The 20,933-nt window shown below is 32.8% G+C and overlaps 1 protein-coding gene across 1 annotated transcript in view; it reads left to right on the top strand.

Moving 5' to 3' along the window:
• Positions 1-20,933, top strand: part of Kal1 (anosmin-1 Kallmann syndrome 1) — a 144,997-nt gene that overhangs the window by 30,991 nt on the left and 93,073 nt on the right. The window contains exon 2 of the mRNA XM_072542705.1: positions 8,810-9,005. Within this exon, the coding sequence (XP_072398806.1) occupies positions 8,810-9,005 (196 nt within the window). The remainder of the gene's footprint in view (positions 1-8,809; positions 9,006-20,933) is intronic.

Below are 20,933 nucleotides of genomic sequence, written 5' to 3'. Positions count from 1 at the left end.
ATTCCAATTTGTTTTGATTTTATTGATTTCTGTTATATTTTACTATTTTTATTCTAAAACTTATTGGCGCTTAACTGTTCCATCGTAAATATTCTGTTTATTATTTATTCTTTGATCTCAATTTTTATTTATTTCAGTTCTATTCTCATTTGCTCTTAGTATATACCCCGTATTTATTCCCCGTATGTACTCGATACAAAGTTTATTTATCTGTTGGCAACTCTGGACTTCCGCCTGTTAGTTTCATGTCAAAATAATAAAAAGAGAATATTTTTATGTATCTCTTTCTATTTAAAGTTGAATTTTTGTTCCGAAATTCATTTATTTTGTGTAAATCTCTTTTGTGTTTTTCGATTTTTTTAATTTAACTTTAATTTTTCTTGCGCCTATTTTGGAGGGACCAAAAACCACGTAGTGAACCACACATGGGACAAAATATGGCTGGTACAATAAAGAAGCCAGCAACTACCTGAAAACTTAACTTTAGCTTACATCCAAACATTCATTTACATCCAAATAGTCAACTACATGAAGCCAAGAAGTGACTGAACACTTCAACTTCCCCTTACATCTGGAAATGACAAAAATATATTTTGTCATGAGTATATTTTCATATTCTTAAAAAAATATGAGCCGTTTACCGTGCTTCGGAGGGCACGTAAAGCCGTTGCTCCCCCTGGGTTAGTGTGCATTATTATTATTAAATTAACACTAAAGTTAATTCAACTTCAAGCTACGGACGATGTTAACAAATGCACGCTGGAAACACGCGTTTGTTCAGAGCCGGACTAGTAAATTAAAAATACAATATAAAACAGACAAACTTTGACAGATACAAATAATAGTACACCAATTGTTTAGATATAAAAATGATTTACAAGATCGAGAGCTATTAGGTACAAAATAAAGTATTTCTGCAGAAAAAAGAAAGTTCATAAAATTACCAATTTGCGTTATTAACTTTCAGAATCTGATGTACTACTCTCATCATTAATGTTAATAATGAGAGGCTCAATTTGGGCTGCAATTAAATTGTCCAACTCGCACATTTTTAACTCTACTTCTTCTTTTACATGTCTGACGCAGTTTTTCCATTTTTCCAAGATTACAGCAGATATAGCTTCATGGAATCAATTTTTAATATCAATAAATTTAAATGCTGTATTATTGGCACCAACATAATTCTTGACTTGCGTCCATACAAGCTCTATTGGATTGAGCTCGCAGTGGTACGATGGCAACACTGCTCTATTTTTGCTTCTTACCAGTTCATCTACTATGTATAATGTATCCAGAAATTTAGTGTCTCATCATAAAAGTTGTTTTAATAACAGCTGTAAAACTGAATAATCCCTTGTAAATACTCTATTGTTGTATAATTATCACAGCTACCAAAGCTGCCAGGACCGGCATAATAGCACAACTGTATATAGGTATATATAGTCAGATCAAATATTATCATTCAAGCATAATGTCAAAAAACTCTTTTTATAAACATACAAATTTCCCATAATTATTGTTATTAATCATTATTTTAAGTCTCAACGAAGAAAATGTTTTGTGTGTGTTTTGTGTTTTATTGGCACTGGTTTTCACACTGGCCAGTCAATTTTATAATGATTTTTTTAGACTATAACTTATCACTAACTCAGGGGAGTAATGTGTAGTGTCTGTGTTGAGTAAATGTCATGTTACTTTAGTAAAGTCGACTTTATTGTCTTTACAAAGAGACGCTAATTGTATCTGAACGTCTGAGGTCCCTTTGGTGAGTACCGATTTACTCGTTTTAAAAGTTTCATATTTATTCATGTTGACTTGTTATGTTTAAGTTTTCCGTTTCATGTCTGAAAAAGTTGGCAAAAAATGGGAAATTTCATTAATAATTTCACGAAAAAAATTATTCTTCATTAAAGGTTATCCATCACATAGAAATCATTAACCTATAATCTTATAAAATATTAAGTGGTAGATAGGAAAAATCAAAATTATTAATTAATACTGAAGAGGAAAGTGATTTTAAATTTAGATATGCAAGAAAATGTAATTTTAAAATGTTTTTAGGTATTAAAAATTATGTCCAAGTTTAGATTCATGGCCTTCTAATAATTAAATAATACATTTAAAGTAAAAAGTAAATAAAAAAATACTTTTGCATTTGTTGATTTTGTATATTGAATAAGGTAAATTAGAAATAAAATTAAAAATTAATGCACCTACTGATACATCATTAAAAGGCGATGAATCTAAATTTAAAAATAATTTTTAATTCCTACAACCAAATTAAAATAACATTTTATGCTGCACCTAAATTTAAAATCCCTTCACTTTTAAGCATAAATCAATATTTTTGATTTTTGCTTTATACCACTTAAAATTTTATAAATTTGATTATTGATTATTGATTTCTATGCAATGCAGAAATGTTTATAAGGAATAGTTTTTTTCGTGAAATTAATAATAAAGAAATTTCCCATTTGTTGCCAACTTTTTCAGACATAGTTTATACCTTACTAACAATTGAAACACTTCTTCCCTTACATGAAGTATAAAATATAATCATATTTAGCTAAATGTATATACCTTCATTAATTCATTTTTATTTTCACTTCACCATTATATTATTTCACTTGCAATTTGTTTAACAAAACAAAAATTGTTTATTACTTTCAAAATTTGGAAATATTTAATAAAGAATCAACACAGAAAATATAATAATTAATTAATTCTAATACTCCATCAGTTTATGTATTTTTTCCCTTAATTATCTAGATATTTATTTAAATTAAATATGTAATGTAAATGACAAATAAAATATAAAATTCGTTAAGCCGGCCCTTGTTACTATTTACCTGAAGAGACAAATCCCTTTATGGCTTCGACTTTATCAGCGGGATACTTTTAAATTCTGCATAAGTCAGTTCTTATAATTGTGAATAAAGTATACTTATTATATTCGCCTCTATGTTGTTTAACGATTTCTAAAAGTTGCACTTTTAGCTGCGTTTCTTCAAAGGGAATGTTTTTTTAGCGAAGCCAATTTTTAATTTTCCAATTTTCTGGTATGGTAGGGGGCATTACCTATCACAATTACGGCATTTTTTCCAGTGTTGGTAAAATCTTTTGGAGCCAACTTTTAAATAACTTCCCATCCATCTCCTCATGGGAGTCTCCACTTTTGCTCGATTCAAAAGCCCACAGTGCATCCAGAACAAAACCATTCTCACTTCCGATGTGACAGATTATTAATCTTTTACCTTTTTCTAAAAGTGATATTAAAGATAATAAGACGTGCCAAAGATGCACGTCTTGCAGAAGTCATAGAAGCATCTACCCAAACTTTTGATTTTGAATGGCCAGCATTTATCCATGTTTTGTCCAATTAATAAATTGTTTTATTTTAGCTCTATATTGTCTTATCTTTTGCAGATAATCTATTTGCCATAGCACAATTTCATTTTTGTCGAGTAGCAAACTGTTTCTTCCACGTTTTTGGAATTTAAAATTTAATTTTCGTAAGAGTTTGTAAACGTTTCTCTTAAAATTTGGTAAGACATTATCATTATTTAGGTCTCTTAGGACTTTGTCAATTGTAGGAACTTCATTACGGAAGAAATATTAGTAAACCTTTCTTCTTATAGCTGACTTATCAAAATCATCTACAGCATTTAATATTTACATTTATTCCACGAAGTGGAAATTGAAACGTCAATAAACGTACTTTAACCTTTAATTGTGGCTTATTCCCATTTAAGTAGTAATTAAGCATTTATTGATTTTGAACGACTTTGATTTTTTTAGGTGTAGATAATGTGTAGGTATTTTTATACACTTTAATGACATTGAAGACACTTTTCGAACAAACTCCAACTTTTTCTGCAACCTTTTGTTAAATGTCCGTTAACGCTAAAGTAGAATTATCTTGTATGTCACATTTATATGTATTTACCATTATTTCTTTAATTGTTATATCTATGTGATTCTTTTTAGCTCTTTTCCTAGGAGGACTTAGTGGTAACTGTTGTCCATTTTCATCCGCAGACTCCGTATCAGACATTTTTAATAAATATAATTATTGTACTTTTTCTAACTAAAACAACAAAATGTGCATTTTCAAAATTTACTCTTGTAGTAGAGGATCCAATATGAGGTCGACCTGCATCAATCTGTTTAATGGATAAAAATTATTTTATATGTAATTTAGTGTGTTAATAGTTATTTAACCAACAAGTTATTTAACCAATAAGGGCGATTACCAATTGAGATATTTTAACGCGTGAGCGAAGCGGGCGCGTTAATGTTCGAGATTGTTAATCGCCATTTTAATTCACGAGTTCGTTACAAGACTTTTCCGTCGACCGTACTTTTTAGAAATAAAGATATCTTAGTTTAAATATTTATTTACTTAACGATAAACAACAATTTTTTCAGCTTTCATTGACTTTATTCAAAGTTTCCTTAGTGGTAGTTTTATTATAGTAAACATTAATATTCGAAATGGTGCAATTACTGAAATTAAAGGAAGATATTGATAAATAATTATCTGCTGTATAGCATTTTGACAAATTTATATTTAAGTCTTCTTGGACCTCTGTAAATTCTGTGATAGAAGAAGTTAAATTCTGGTGGAGTTAAATTAAACTCTTCGTCAATATCCATCCTTTGATTTTTCAAATACACAGTATTTTAAACAATAAAGTAAATAATGACATACAATGACAGATAGTACTAACAGAGGCTACTTCATTTTAAATTAATTTTTTAGTTTGAATATAAATAGGTATATGTTTGGTTGCCTACACCACAGGTCACTGTCAATCACAGAGCATTTAATTAATTTATGCAAGCAATGTATGTTGTGTTGCCTATAATAAAATCGTTCATTAATAGAAAATCATTAATTAATAGGGGTCATTAATCACTGATTTTGAGGGTGTTAAAATTGATCATAAATGGACGGTCGACGAAAAAAATTATAAAAAGAAGTAGTGCCCGATTTAATTTTGTGCTGACTATAATTAATTAATAATTAAAAAATGACTTTGTTTTATTTCTAACAAACTTTGTAAAAAAAATTCGACCCGGGCAGATATTATTTTAGATTTTTTGGATCATTCGAAACATAAAAGGCCTTTTGTAATTTTCCTATTATATTGATTGTTTTCGAGTTATACACAATATGATTCTACTACTACTACTTGTCGGTTTATAACGTTCTCCGCCGTTTTCCGACTTCCAATCGCCACTTAGACCGGTTGTTCCATAGATCTTCTTCTATGGCCCTCTCTCTCAGTTCTTTATTTATTCCTTCGCTCCAACTTTTTCTCGGTCTACCTCGTTTTCTCTTTCCTTCTGGTTGCCACTTTAGTATTTCTTTTGGCATTCGTTGTTCGTCCATTCTTTGTAAGTGTCCGAACCAGATAAGTTGTTTTGTTGTTAGGTCATCTGTGATTGTTCGTTTGATTCCCATTATTTCTCTAATGCGTTCGTTGGTAATCCTTTCTCTTCTAGATCTTCCTGCGGCTCTTCTCCAAAAATCCATTTCCGTCGCTTTCAGCGTTGACAGTGTTCTTTCTTTCAGTGGCCATACCTCACAGCTGTATAAAGTGATACTTTTTACTATAGTCTCATATATCCTCTTTTTATTTTCTTTGCTGATGGATTGGTCCCATAAAATGGTGTTTAACATTGTGATGGCTTTTCTCCCTGACGTATTTCTCTCTCTTATGGCTTTGTCTAAGATATATGTCTAAGGGTCGGTTTCACCAACAACAAATAAATCACTGAATAGTTAATCGTCGAATAAAATTTATTAGTAGAATAAATTTTATTCCGTTTCAATAACTATTTGTAATCCACAATTAGTTATTCGTCGAATAAGTTCAAAGTGTAATGATTTTCCACAGACTGTACTCGTTGACACCTCTCTTGGCCTCCACCTCTTAGGTGCTTGGCCAAGCCCATCGCACTATTTTTCACTGTAATCCAGAGATATGTAAGAGAGTCTGTCTTTATCTCTGCTGTAATCATATACATAACCTATAATATTTGATATTGGTTGATTAATTTGTCAAAATAATAATAATTGTCAATGTCAATACATAATTTATATAAAAAAAATCTGTTTGTTGTGGTTGTAAATTATTGTGAACCTGAAACTTGGAATCTGAAAATGGACAAAAAACGCGAGAGGAGCAAAAATTATTTAGAGAAAGAAATGGAGATTTTTGATAATCTAAACCTAGTTTTAAAGTCCACATCATCAAATTTAGCAAAAGGGTTTCTTCTTTGCAGCTGCAAGCGTGGTCTTCTCCTTCGCTACTCATTTCCGTCATCAGATGATGATTATGATGAAGATAATAATCTAAAATAAAAATATATGTATACAAAATTCAAATTGTGTGATATAATAACGTTTACCTGCAATACATTGTTGATAATTTCAAGTTAAACTAATGAATTTTCTTTATTATTGATATTTAAAGTGAGGTTAGATGTCAACTTATTCGAAGAATAAATATTTATTTGGCCGATTTTGGACTAATAACTTATTTGGAGTTTATTCATAGAATAAGTCTTATTTGACGTTGGTGAAACGCAGATATGTCAGTTTTATTGGTCGAATAACTTTATTCATTGAATAGACTGCTATTTGTCGTTGGTGAAACCGGCCCTAAGACAATATGATTCTGAAGAAATGAAAACTGACGATTTTTAATGCTCAAAAAGACATGTAAAAAATATTATTTTTGTAATCGTCAAGTACATAAATTCAAGTTTAAACCTTCTTCTATCAGGTTCTGATAAGAATTTTTGCCATGTTTTGTTCAAAAATATATATAAGTCTATATTTTTTATAAAGAAATAAATGCAAAATACTTATCAAAAACTGATTTAATAAGAAATTACTTCGTAGTTTCAAAAATTATATTTTTTAAATATGTTTTTGAGTCTTGAAAATCGTCATCTTTCGTTCTTTGTTCAGTTTTAAATTTTTTATAACTCGGAAACGATAAAAATTAAAAAAGACCTTTTTTGTGACAAAATCTAAAATAATACCTGCCCGCGCCGATCTTTTTTTAATTTACACAAAAAAAGTTATTATCTTATGTTGTATTTTAGAAGCTAGTGGCAAAGCTAAATTATCTGTTGAAACTAATGGCTTCCACTGGAAATCACCTAGATCAGATGATTAGAACTTTAAAAATAATGATTTTTTTTTAATTGATAAGCTGAATGAAATGTCGAGTTTTATGCTTAACCAGGATATTTCTATGAGTTTGTAACTTATTGATTGATTTCTACGGATACCATGTATCAAACGCAGAAAAGAATTTTGCATCTTTTGTACAGAATAACTATCACGTTTTGTAACACATGAATTATAAATAGTATCACAATAATTAGAGCGTGTTAATAACAAGATATCACAGATTTTGATGTATATGTAATCTCAAGTTTTTTACAGTTGCCTTAAATTCTATTGAAGAATTATCAATGGTGATCATTGAGCAAAACTTCTCAGAAATATTTCTTTTTGCCCCACTGGACCACTGGACACTATATTTTTTGTTAACAAGACAAAGACAACGGCTAGAAGAAAATTGAGAAACTCTTTCTGGATCATAATTAATTGCAGCCACTGACTGCTTAAATTCATTCAGGCTTAAAGGATAAGTAGATCTGAGTGTCATTAGCAAAATAGTGCTAATTACAGGAGAGAAATTAGCAAGAAAGTTTGAAGTACATATACTAAATATTTTCGGACCCAATATAGAGCCCTGTGGTACCCCTTTCTTTGTTTTAAGATAGTTCGATGTCTTAATATTATAATGAATAGCTTGGCTTTTATTATTAAGGTATAATAGTTTTATTAAGAATTTAATTGGGTCGTATTCGATGTTTTTTAAATTTAAACATTAGTTGTGTCTACCCTTGTATCATATTATTTTTTTTAGTCACCTAATGCCTATTCTAACTTTAGATGGTGTAATTTTAGGATCAATTGTAGCTTGAATTATATTTTTCATTTCTTTTTTATTGTACTTCTTCATATAAATATAATTTTATATTATTATGTTCTCCTCAAGATGCAGCCGACTCCTTTATGTTCTTGTGTTGTCTTTTTTTGTTGTAGATTTCTTTCCATTCACACTATAATACCCTTTACTTTTACAACACATTGTTCTAGTTAGAAACCATAGGTTTTTCTTCCGAAGTAATATTTCTTTTGTTTATTTTAAAAATACAAATGTAGGTTAGTCATTTTTTAAAATTTATTTAAACTTATTGAACGTGATAAATAATTAGGTACATAGTTGTTTTTTCACTGACGCTAGAGAAAAACTAAAGAATCTTCGTCCAGCATGCGAGTATAAGGATTAGTGGAATGATAATTTATAAAGATTTATCGAGCAATGATGAAATTACTCAAGAAGGATAAATATTGCGGAACTTAACGTCGTCTTTACCATTTATATCAACTACAGAAACAAACAGAAAGTCATATTGACCACTGGAAAGTAAATAAAACTCCTTAGCGATGCGGCTCGTGTGATTTGTGGTAGATAAATGAATTTTTTAAAATAACGGAGTCTGCAATTCTAATACAGAGTGATACTGTCAGATTCAACTAATACTATAGATATAAAAAAAAGTAAGAAGAGTTGTGCAACATGTAAAAGTGTAAGAAGGCCTCAAATGTTGTTAGAAATGCTGAGAAGATTGTTTGTGCAAAATTTTAATGGAGAAAAATACTAATTTTAAATAAAATTTGTATCATGTATAATATTTTATAATTGTTTATTTTTAGTGCGTCAAGAACTGTCTAAGTAAAGGAATACCAAAACCAGGATTATGTCCTGATAAAAATACCCATATCTTACCATTCGCCGAAAATTGCATGAAAACTTGCGAAAAGGACTCTCAATGTGGTGGAGTTACAAAATGTTGTCCTCATGGATGTGTAACCACGTGTCAAATGCCAGTAAACTTAGACTTTGTTGAAGGTTGGTGCCCAATTATTTTATTTCTTTATTTATTTATCAGAGGTTTTAATGGATTTATTGTATTATAAAAAAAATCATTTTATTGTATTATAAAAAAATGCTTTGATATATACTAATATACGCATCTATAACTGAAATTCCAAGAGTGACATATATTTTAAATAAATGGAAATGGCATAAAAATTATTAGCAAGCAAGATCAAAATGAAGAAAGAGGATAAGATAAGAAATGGATCATTATCCACCTTTAAATGTGTCCAGTACTTTCGGTCATGTACTTGGTAAATCCAGTCTATTGTAATACTGTTTTTATCATCCGTGCATCCCTTTGCCGGAGGTCTATTCTACCTTAAAGCATGTTCTTTCTCTCTTTGTGCTATGAACAACTTAGGGATAATATTCAGCCCTGCCTTGTGCCTTTTCTAATTTTGTATCGCTAGGAATATATTTTCCAATAACTTCCGAATGTTTTGGGATATAGATATTAATTAGGATTCGCCAAAGTAAATGCCATTTAATGTTATCAAAAGCTTTCTTATATTCTACGAAATTTTCGCTGGTCGATCAACGCTTCTCTTGTCTTCTCTTGATCTCCATTCCAATAACCTCTTTGTCCATCGCCCATCCGTCATTCTAGCTTTGTATCCTGCCCATCTCCATTTTAGTCTGGCTATGTTTTCGATGACGTCAATCACCTTGATTCTTCTCCTGACCTCTTCGTTTTTTTATTTTGTCTCGCAAAGTTATTCCTAACATGGATCACTCCATTCTCCTCTATATAACTCTGAGTTTGATAGCCGAGGCTTTTGTTAAATTAAATGTTTCTGCACTGTATATCAACACTGGGAGGACGCATTGATCAAATACTTTTCTCTTCAGACATGTGGGCTCACTTTTAAAAGTTTTTCTCAGCTTTCCATATACTACCCACCCAAGACCGATTCTTCTCTTCAGTTCATGGGTCTTTATCTACCAGTTCTATTTCTTGCCCACTAATACTAATGTTCTGGTTGGGTACCAAATTTGTTATAATTTTTGTTTTCGAGATGTTTATATTTAAACCTACATTTCCTGTAGTCACAACGAGTTCCTGTACCATATCTATTGCCATTCCTAAGTCCTCAGCTATTATGACCGTATCATCGGCGAAACGTAAGTTGTTTAGATATTCTTCATCTATTTTTATTTCCTTTGTCAGCTAATCCAAATTCTTGAAAGCATGTTCCAGCACAGTATTAAAAAGTTTAGATGACACTGAGTCTTCTGTCTAAGCCCTCGCTTTATTTTTAAGCGATTACTATTAGTATGTAATTTGACTTGCCTATAGGTATATATTATATAATAATTTTGTATACCTATAGTCTAGCCTATATTCTTTAAGCGCCTGTAGTATTTTACTTATTTCAACTGTTTCAAGGCTTTGTGAAAATCGACAAATATTAGCACTAGAGGTTTATTGTATTCCACTACTTTCTCTATTAGTGTTTTTATGCTTTCTATATGCAACTACTATTTGTACTATCAACTTCAGAACTAGTGTATTGCACTAAAATTCATGTTATTGATCGCTTGCGTTAACGGCCAGGCATCGTCGGAGTTCTATAGACAATCTCAATCTTTGCTAATTCAGGTGAGAAAATAGTTGCGGCTATTTTCTCGGGGGACGAACAGGTATCAATGAGCAGTGAGTTTGGGAAACCGCGAAAAACCAATGTCCCCCTGTCCGGGTTATGGAAAAGGATTAGGTTATAGTGTCACCTCGGGGGAACAAATAAGGGTCTAACCACCTTCTTTTATCTCCGGGTGCTCTGTAGAGGGCTTCGAATATCGCAGTCGAGAGCTCCTCTACCCAAGTCCATTTACTGGGTATGGGCTTGTAAATATTTATCTTCTGATAGCTTGTCTTAGAAAAGACAAGATATTTCTTACATGACAAAGGTACACCAAGTCGAAATAAAGCATCAGGTCGTGGTCTTCTGAAGGCTTGTCTTGAAAAAGACACGATATTTCTTACATGACAAAAATATAGGTCGAAATAAAACATCAGATTGTAGTTGAATAATATCTCAGCCACAGAGTATAATTGAAACAGCAGGAAGCAGCGCCCCAAGAGCACTAAGCTCTCGGAGAGCCCGTGATTGACTGACCTGGTTGACCTGAAAATCGCCAATATTTATATGTGCCGTTCGAGTGATAAATAGGGATTTCCAGGTCAAGAGCCAATGGGAAAATTCGAGGCGGGGCGATGCGCATCAAAATGCGCACTAGTCCACAGGCTATGGCATTCGATGACAATAGAAAGGTTCGGTAAGATAGTGGAGTAGCTTAAATGATGTCAGCGTATTCGTCCGGAAATGTTTGTCAATGCAAGTCTGCATTAAAATCGACGAAATGTGAAGTTTTTTGTTTATTGGCTTCCGGGTTCGTACGTGACCTAGCTAAGAGCAGGGACTTTTTAGGGTTTCTTGGGTATTTTACCGGAGGGCCCGGGGGCTTGGGGCTTCTTGGGGGGCCGTTGATGGTTCTGAGTGTAAAGTTCCTGTTGAGAGTGTTTATTCTTTCGATAATTGTGGTAACATTTGAGATGTCATGGATTTCACGGGATGAGAATCTCCAGGGTTTGTTGTTTTCACAACGCAGAATTCTGAGTTCGGCAGCGAGTAGTTTCTTATTTGCATAGTCTTTCAGAAGGCAGTATAACTTAGACTTATACTCTATGGTGGCTTGAAGAGGCGGGCTTGATATCTGACCCTATCTAAAGTTTCCTTTAGATCAGGTTCCCAGTTGAGTATCCTAGAAAGAAGGACACTCAACCGGGAAAGAAGGACACTGAACCCAAATAGGAAGCTGTCGGACGGATATCTAGCCTTTGTCCCATTAAATTTAGGAGGAATTTAGGAGGAAGTGTAACTCTCCACTTATTGCACCATTCTTCGATGCCGTTTAGTAGAGTTTGTGTCCTTCTGAAAGTTCTCTTAGAATAATATTCCTTCGCTGTTGTGAGAACAGCAGTATCGTCTGCGTAGAGAAGCAACGGAGTACCTGGGATGTTTAGATTAAAAATGTTGCTGTTGTATATTATATGCAACAGGGGCGCTAGTACTGAGCCTTGAGGAACTCCAGCTCGTGGAGTGAATGAAGATGATAGTTTATCATTTATTCTCACCCTAAGAGTTCGATTCGTTAAGTAAGAATGTACGATTTTTATAAATTGAAGTGGTAGCCTGATGTCAATCAGTCTCTAAATAAATCCATCATACCAGACTTAATTAAAGGCTTTTGTACATCTAGAAATGTGACAATGGCAATAGAATTATCATTGATAGCTTGGGTAACTTTAGATGTGAAGTCTATTAATGCGTTTTGAGTTGATTTACCAGATTGAAATCCATATTGATATTTAGGGATGATATTATGGGTTTCGAGAAAATCGTTAAGTCTCTCCTTGAGGATAAATTCGAGGACTTTCCCTAGGGTATTTATTAGAGATATTAGACTATGGGATTCCACATCGGTACGGGGTTTACCCGGTTTGGGTATCATGAGTGTGTTAGCCACTTACCAAGGAGTAGGAAAGTGATTATCTTTGAGGCATGCATTAATAGTTTTTTTTTTTTTGGAAGAGCGATAATACTCTCAGGAAGTTGTTACAGACATCGTCTGCTGATAGTGTCAGGTCCGGGGGAGTTATTTTTGCCTACTTGGCAATAACTCTCCATTTTCCTGTCAGTGAGGGGGATCATGATCGGGTTATGACCTGGATTGTAGTGTGTGAGAGTAGTTCTTACAATGAATTCTGCGTTGAGCTTGAAAAAGTGATCAACGTTTGGGTTTTCGGGGGACTCAAAACTGTTATGAAGCGAATTTTTAAATGCTTTGGCTTTTAGCTCCGGGGAGCTGACTATTTGATTGTTGATCAACATATTAGAGGGTTGAATTTGTTTTTATTTGGTTAGGACTTTGAGTTTGTTCCAGAATTTACCGCCGTCTCTATAATCTAGTTTAGAGGTCGTATCTTCCCAACGGCGAGCCTGTAGGGCAAACATTTCTCTCTTAATTCTAGCAGAGATGTGGTTGTATTCTGTTTTGACGATAGGGTTTCTGTTGATCTTGTAAAGACGTAGAAGCTGTCTTTTTTGTTGAATTTTGGAAATGATGTATTGTGGAAGTGCCAGAGAGGAATATAGTATTGTTTTGATAGGGGTGAAGTGATTAATAGTCTCTGTGAGGAGGCTTGCAATTTTGAGCCCACTCAAGTCGATACTTTCATTTTATCGAGTTCGCCTGATTCTGGGAGATTGGCCTGATTGGGAAGATTCTAGAATTATAAACTTGAATAATATTTAGGTTGACTAAGCTTGTTTTAAGGTATGCAGATATTATTAGGTCGTTTATACCATTATATACTAGAACCAAGTCATCAATGGTTTTTTTTTAATTAGAACGGCAACTCCGTTGTGACTTTAATTTTCTGGCCTTGAATACCAGACCATATAATCTTCAAGATGAAAATATCCTTTGTCCATTCTGGTGCAGTTCAGCTAAATTTGCCACCTTATTGCATCTTATCAGCTGTTTAATGATCATCGCAAACTGCCGGTTTATAGTAGACTTCTTATGTTCCAAGTAAAAAGGGATGTGTTGTGTGATCCTTTGATAGACTTATTAGTACCACTGGAAAATGATTTCACATGAAGTATTCAGTGGTACACACCTATAGGCTTATTGCAACAATTATAAAAGAAATTAACCAAAATTTGGAATAGTCCCCATAAATACTAAAATAAGATTAAACTGATGTAAATAGTCCTCTTATTTTTACTTATTAAATTATAGGTTATTATCATAGTTAAAGATGCTTAAGGTAACAAAATACCACAGATACTTTTAAGGTGTTTTGATTAGACAAGATAGGATATTAGAGGTTGGGACACTTAGGCATAGGAAAATTTTATATCTCAATAGCATTGTTAGCTCCCCCATTTTGACGTCACACATTACGTCGAAGGAATCTACATTACTGACTGTCCTAGTTCAATTATTATCCGTTAGTTCATTATCCAAACCCTCAGTTCTTGTGACTCTTTTACTTTCTTCTTATTGTTTGATATATTAAAAAATGTTTGAAAAACTTGGAAGGATAATTGATCGATTATTTTTTTAAGTAGCTAAGCTAAAGCGCAAAAAATCTGAATATTTAATTGTTATAGTTTCAAACAAGTAATGTTTTCAAATATGATGCACGATGTATCTTCTAAAGAAACGGTATTGGGAAGCTTGCATATATGTATATGATTTAGATTTATTTATTTATCTTCCTTATTTCTTTGAATATATACATGTTTTAATTTAATAAGACATAATAATAACTCTCTATTATTTAAATAATTATCCTTATATAAATTTACAAGCAATAAAATAGCATTATAAAATAAATTCTTATTAATTAAGATTATAAGGGTTTTAATATATTATCTGTACAAAGTCTTTAAAAATCAAGGAATTCATTAAGTTATGTTAATTCGTTCTAAGCATATAAATATAATTGCAATTTTTAGTTTGATTATTGTGCATTTCCGAAGTTATGATAATAAATTTAATGTAATATGTGGGACTTAATTATGTTTATTACTTTTTAAATCAAAACTATAAAAACCAAGTAAAATAATCTTTACAAGATTGAAAACCAATCTAAAGACTTTAACTTAAATATTATTGGGGGAGGTGATTCTGGGAACCCTTAGAATTGTTCTTATCACTCTATTTTGTATTTAAGTACATATGCGAAGTAGTCAAAATGAGGTTGACTTATTGGTTTTTTGGATATTTATAAAAAATATTAACAGAAAAAACCAAAAATACTAAAACTTTTTTTTTTCGTTACATGAATATACAACGATGACGGTGTTCCAACGCGCAAATAATGTAAACCTAAAAACTCTAAGTTAATTCTGCAAACTTCCAACCGTTGAATTTTTGATTTGTTTATTGTCATTAGAAATGCCAAACGCACGGAAAATTGTAAATATTTAAAATTCAATGGTACGTTAGTTTTAATCATCGGTATACGAGGGATCAAGACATCCTCTCATTTGTATTTTTCCTGGATGATTGTTGCCTCAATAACATTATTTATGAACCTTTTCACAGTCAGTCTTATTCCATTGCACATTCGAGGTTGATTAACGTTTCACGGCATAATGACAACTAATCCTACTTTCTAACTGTAAATTGTTAAATAGGAGTCCAGAAAATATCAATAATTTCAAAAACTCTGTAGGATAGTTGATTACGCCATCCTGATTTATAATTGTGTAATTTATTTGAATGAAGAAAATTCACAATGATCGGAATCAGATCATCGACATCTCCATTTTTGTCGCCATATTGCTCGTCCAATTATGGTTTTTGAAACGGTGAGCTATGTTCGGGAAACCTCTACTACTACATAAAAAATAATAATGGCCGAAAAGTGTGTAGAGTTTTCAGAGTGAGGGAAGGCTTATTGTGTGAGAGAAACAGAAGCCGGCTTTGTTCTCATCCTTAGTCCATACTGTTGACTGGGTGAAAATGAGTAAATAAATAAATTAAGCAGGGTTCAAATGAATAAATTACCAATATGGCTATTAAAACATAGGAGTTATAGAAGGGTAAAAATGAAGAGTTGTAGGTTGGATCACCCAGATAAGTATGAAAAATATGCTAAATACCTATTATAAGACTTACCGAATAGACATATAAAATTTCATATTTCAAATATCATTTCGGTCAAGCCGAAGTTCTATCAAGGTTTGGTGATAAAAGGGTGAAAATTAGAAGTTGTATAGAGTGTGGTTTTTGTTTTTAATGCCATATCACAAAAAAAAAACAAAAAATGTTGTCCAAAAAATAAAAACAAATATTTGGGGTGGACCACCCTTACAAATTATGGGTATGAAAAATAAATTACCACCGATTCTTAGACCTACCGAATATTCGTATGAAATTTTATAAAAATCGTTCAAGCCGTTTCGGAAGAGTATGGCAACTATCTATTCTTCTTTAGGTTCCATCTTCTATTGAAGGTTGGAAATCATTATGGTTATGCGTACCCTGTAGACTGCCTCTCTAAATAGTTCTGTACTACTGCATTCAAACCATTCCCTTAAGTTTTTAAGCCGCGATATTCTTCGTCTTCCCACATTTCGCTTTTCTCGAATTTTGCCTCGCATAATAAACTGCAATAATGAGTATCCTTGCCCTCTCATAACTTGGGCTAAGTACTTAAGTTTTCTTCTTTTGATAGTCAATATTATTTCAGCTTTATTTACTATTCTTCTAGTAACTTCTGCGTTTGGTATTCTTTGAGTACATGATATTTGTTGGATTCTTATTTAGATGCACTTGTTTTAATGTCCATACTTCCAAGTCATAAAGAAGAGTAGTGAATACGTAACACCGAAGCATTTCGAAGCAAGTTATTTAAAGTTCTCCATTGATAGATATACCTTCTATTACCAACCCTGGCGGACTCCTCTCTGTATTTTGATATATCGGGAGTTTTAGTTGTCAACTCTTACCTTGGCAGTTTGATTTCAATATATATTAAGTAGATATAATTTTCATATCACGACTGACAATATTTTTGCTTTTTAATATTTCTACAAGGTTTTTATGTTTAACCTTATCAAATGACTTTTCAAAATCTACAAAACATAAGTACATGTTCTGATTCATATCCATGCATCTCTGACCCAGCCCATTCAAGCCGAACAAAGCATCTCTTGTGCCTATACCATTTCCAATGCCAAATTGTGTCTCACTAATTTCATATTCAAGAGTTTTAAGAATTCTGCTGTGTATTATTTTCAAAAATATTTTGAGTGTGTGATCTGAGCAGGATATTGCACTGGACTTTTTGAGAGACTTGACTTGAGTTTTAATAATTCGATGGGCACATCATCTGGTCCGGTAGCTTTGCCCTCTTTTATATTTTTAATGGCACAGATGACTTCTTCCCGTAATATTGGTGGTCCGATATCCTCTGTGGTTTCTAATAATAGTTTTTCTCTATGTAACTAACTATCTATATAACACTGATATTGCTATTACAAAATAGGGGTTCTCAGACCACCGAATACGCATATAAAATTTCACAAAAATCGGTCCAGCCGTTTCGGAGGAGTTTGGCTGTGACTAACACTGTGACACGAGAATTTTATTTATATAGACTAGCTGACCTGGCGAACTTCGTAGTAATAACAGAATTAATAAATATTATGTTAAATTATTCGCTTTTACTAGATTTATATTAAGATCCAATTAATTAGGTTCAATAAAAGTTTAAAAATGAGATAATGCACGTGGCAACAAAATAATCATTTGCTGAATAGGTTGCACTCGCGTCGATTATTTTCATTAAAGGTCCTTGTAAGATACTATATTTTTCGTTGTGCTGCCAGATGCGAAAATGTACCAAACGGATAGTTTGCCTCCGCGTTAGCATATTACGTACACGTGACTATGAGAGAACCAATTATTTTCTATATTCAGTCCACAAAAATTTAAGAATTGACCTTGTATTTTGTTTATAGTCATAACGAATGCAACAGTAATTGGATATTAAACAATCCCGATACATATTTTTAGTTGGTTTAGATTTCAAATTATGATGATAATCGAGACAACGTTTAGTTGTAGGTAAAATGTGTCAAATATATATTTCCTTTATGAAATACCCTAAAATTAAACAAACTAAAAGTAGCAACAATGGAACGACATCACCAGCATGTAGCTAGTTCTAGTATAAACCGTTTAAAGTAACCGGTGTAATTATATAGTCCAATTGACTTTTACGCCCTCTGGAAAATCTAGAAGACAAGTTTAGTTTTCTGATATCGCAATGTCAGATTAACCTATTGCAAAAACTTTAATTTGGCCAACGAAAACAAGATGACCTTGTACCTTATATGAAATATCATAAGGATTTTAAGAAGTAAATCTACATAAGATTTCTGTTCAAATAAATACTCTATAAATTAACATTTTTTCCGTGGTAATACCGTGGGTTACAAAAAATAAAGAAAGGAAGATATGGTTCATGCAATCCAAGCTGAGCGAAATCAGGGGATGGGATAGAAAATGTCGCAGATATATTCAATGGTCCACGCACTACATTATTCCTTTTATCAGCTAAGATGAATACTACACCAGCTCAGGTTGTTGAAACAAAATTATTAAGATCTGCGTTCCTACCACAAAACTTAGGTCAGTTGTAATCCAGTCATCAGAGATTTGACCTCTAAAAATCGTACGAACAAGCTAAATTTCGATAAGAAGGTCAATTTAAGGACCCCAAAAAATATACAAAAAAGTTTATCACTTTTATCTCAAGGCTTTCCCCTAAAATCCCCCTTATAGATGGGGAAAACGGAAAAAATCGATTTACCAAGAATCTGTCCGCTGTAGAAGAAAAATATTCAAATAAAAAATGTAGCTGGGATAATTTTAAACAAAACCAAAATGTTTATTAGTTTTTTGTTTAGAATGTATCGTTCTCTCAGAAACAACTCTTGAAGCGACCGGTGATTTTCAATGTGAGATACTTCATCATCATCCAGCCTCAAGAGTCCACTACTGAACATAGGCCTCTTCCTCGTGTTTCTAACCCCGTCTATCTTGCGCCGCTCTTATCCAGTTTTTATTGAGTCTTCTTAAATCGTCAGTCCATCTTGTAGGTGGTCGACCGACGCTTCTCTTGTCTTCCCTTGGCCTCCATTCCAATAACCTCTTTGTCCATCGCCCATCTGTCATTCTGGCTATGTGTCCTGCCCATCTCCATTTTAGTCTGGCTATCTTCTCGATGATGTCACTCACTCCAGTTCTTCTCCTAAAGTCTTCGTTGGTTATTCAGTCTCGCAGAGTTATTCCTAACATGGACCGCTCCATTCTTCTCTGCGTGACTCTCAGTTTGGTAGCTGCTGCTTTTGTTAAGGTAAGTGTTTCTGCTCCGTACGTCGAGACTGGGAGGACGCACTGATCAAATACCGCATTGGGAGGACGCACTGATCATGTGGGCAGCTCACTTTTAAAAGTTTCTCTCAGTTTTCCAAATGCTGCCACCCAAGGCCGATTCTTCTCTTCAGTTCATGAGTCTGGTTATCTCTGCCAATCATAATTTCATGTCCCAGATATTTATATCTATCTACGAGTTCTATTTCTTTTCCACCAATACTGATGTTCTGGTTGGGTACCAAATTGGTCATGATTTTTGTTTTCGAGATATTTATATTTAAACCTACACTTTCTGTAGCCACAACGAGCTCCTGTACCATCTCTCTTGCCATACCTAGATCTTCAGCTATTATAAGTATATCATCGGCGAAACGTAAGTTGTTTAGATATTCTCCATCTATTTGTATTCCCTTTGTCATCCAATCCAAATTCTTAAAAGCATGTTCTAGCACCGTATTAAAAAGTTTAGGTGACAATGGGTCTCCTTGTCTAACCCCCCGTTCTATTTTTATGCGATTACTGTTAGTATGTAATCTGACAGTGGTTGTTGCCTGCAGGTATATTTTGTATAATAATTTAGTATATCTATAATCTAGCCTGTATTCTTTAAGCGCCTGTAGTATTTTGCTTAGCTCAACTGTGTCAAAGGCTTTGTGAAAATTGATAAATATTAGAACTAGAGGTTTATTGTATTCCACTGCTTTCTCTATTAGGGTTTTTATACTTTGTAGATGGTCATTTGTTCAGTAACTTTTTCGGAATCTTGCCTGTTCCCTTGGTTGATAAGTCTCTAATTTTCTTTCCATTCTCTTAACTAGTATTCGCGTAAACAACTTATATATATGGCTGAGGAGGCTAATCGGTCTGTAATTCTCTAAATTTGCTTTGCCTCCTGCTTTGTGTAATAGAATCATAGTAGCGTTGTTCCAGTCTGTTGGAATATTGGCGCCGTGAAGGCAGATATTGAAAAGTTGTTTAATTTTTTCAAGTAATACATCCCCTCCAATTTTTAGTGCTTCTGATACTATTCCGTCTTCACCCGGGGTTTGATTATTTTTCATTTTCTTCAGGGCTTCTTTGATTTCTGATTTTGTTATATCGGGCATTAAATCTGATCCTTGGTTTAATACCCCAGTTTTTAGTGTAATTGGAGGTTCCGTATTGTTATCTTTTTTTCTTGATCTATATAACTCTGTGTAGAACTCTTCGACTATTCTTAATATTTCATCTCTGTTCGTTGTTTCTTCTCCAGTTCTGTTTCTCAGTTTGTTAATTTCTATTTTCCCCTTTTGTACGCTCCTCTTCAAAACTTTCATGTTCTTATTTTGCTCCATTGCCTGTTTTGTTTTTTCTACATTGTAGTTTCTTATGTCTTTTCTTATTGCCTTTGTGATCGTCTTATTTATTTGATTTATCGCTTCTTTGCTTTTAGTATTATCTCCTTTCTTCTCCAGTTCTGTTTCTCAGTTTGTTAATTTCTATTTTCCCCTTTTGTACGCTCCTCTTCAAAACTTTCATGTTCTTATTTTGCTCCATTGCCTGTTTTGTTTTTTCTACATTGTAGTTTCTTATGTCTTTTCTTATTGCCTTTGTGATCGTCTTATTTATTTGATTTATCGCTTCTTTGCTTGTAGTATTATCTCCTTTCATTTGTCGCCTTAGTTCTATAAGGGTTTTCTGGGTTGACTCAGTTTTTCATCTTTTTTGCTTGTCGGACAATATTTAGTTTGAGCCTGTTGCATTGTGTTGACTATTTGTTTGTTCAATATATTGATGTCTGCTGTTGTTGTATCTTTTAATGAATTACCAATATATTTTTCGAACTCCTGAATGTTAGTTGGTTTTGTCCATTTCTTTGGTTGTTTCTTATTTATCATTTTGAGTCTTTCTTTTTCGGTTGATATCGTTATTTTAGCTCTTACTAACCTATGATCA

The sequence above is a fragment of the Diabrotica undecimpunctata genome, chromosome 1 (assembly GCF_040954645.1).
Source record: "Diabrotica undecimpunctata isolate CICGRU chromosome 1, icDiaUnde3, whole genome shotgun sequence".
Classification (NCBI taxonomy): Eukaryota; Metazoa; Arthropoda; class Insecta; order Coleoptera; family Chrysomelidae; genus Diabrotica; species Diabrotica undecimpunctata.
The sequence above is the reverse complement of the archived record's forward strand: the minus strand, read 5'-3'. Positions and strand labels throughout refer to the sequence as shown.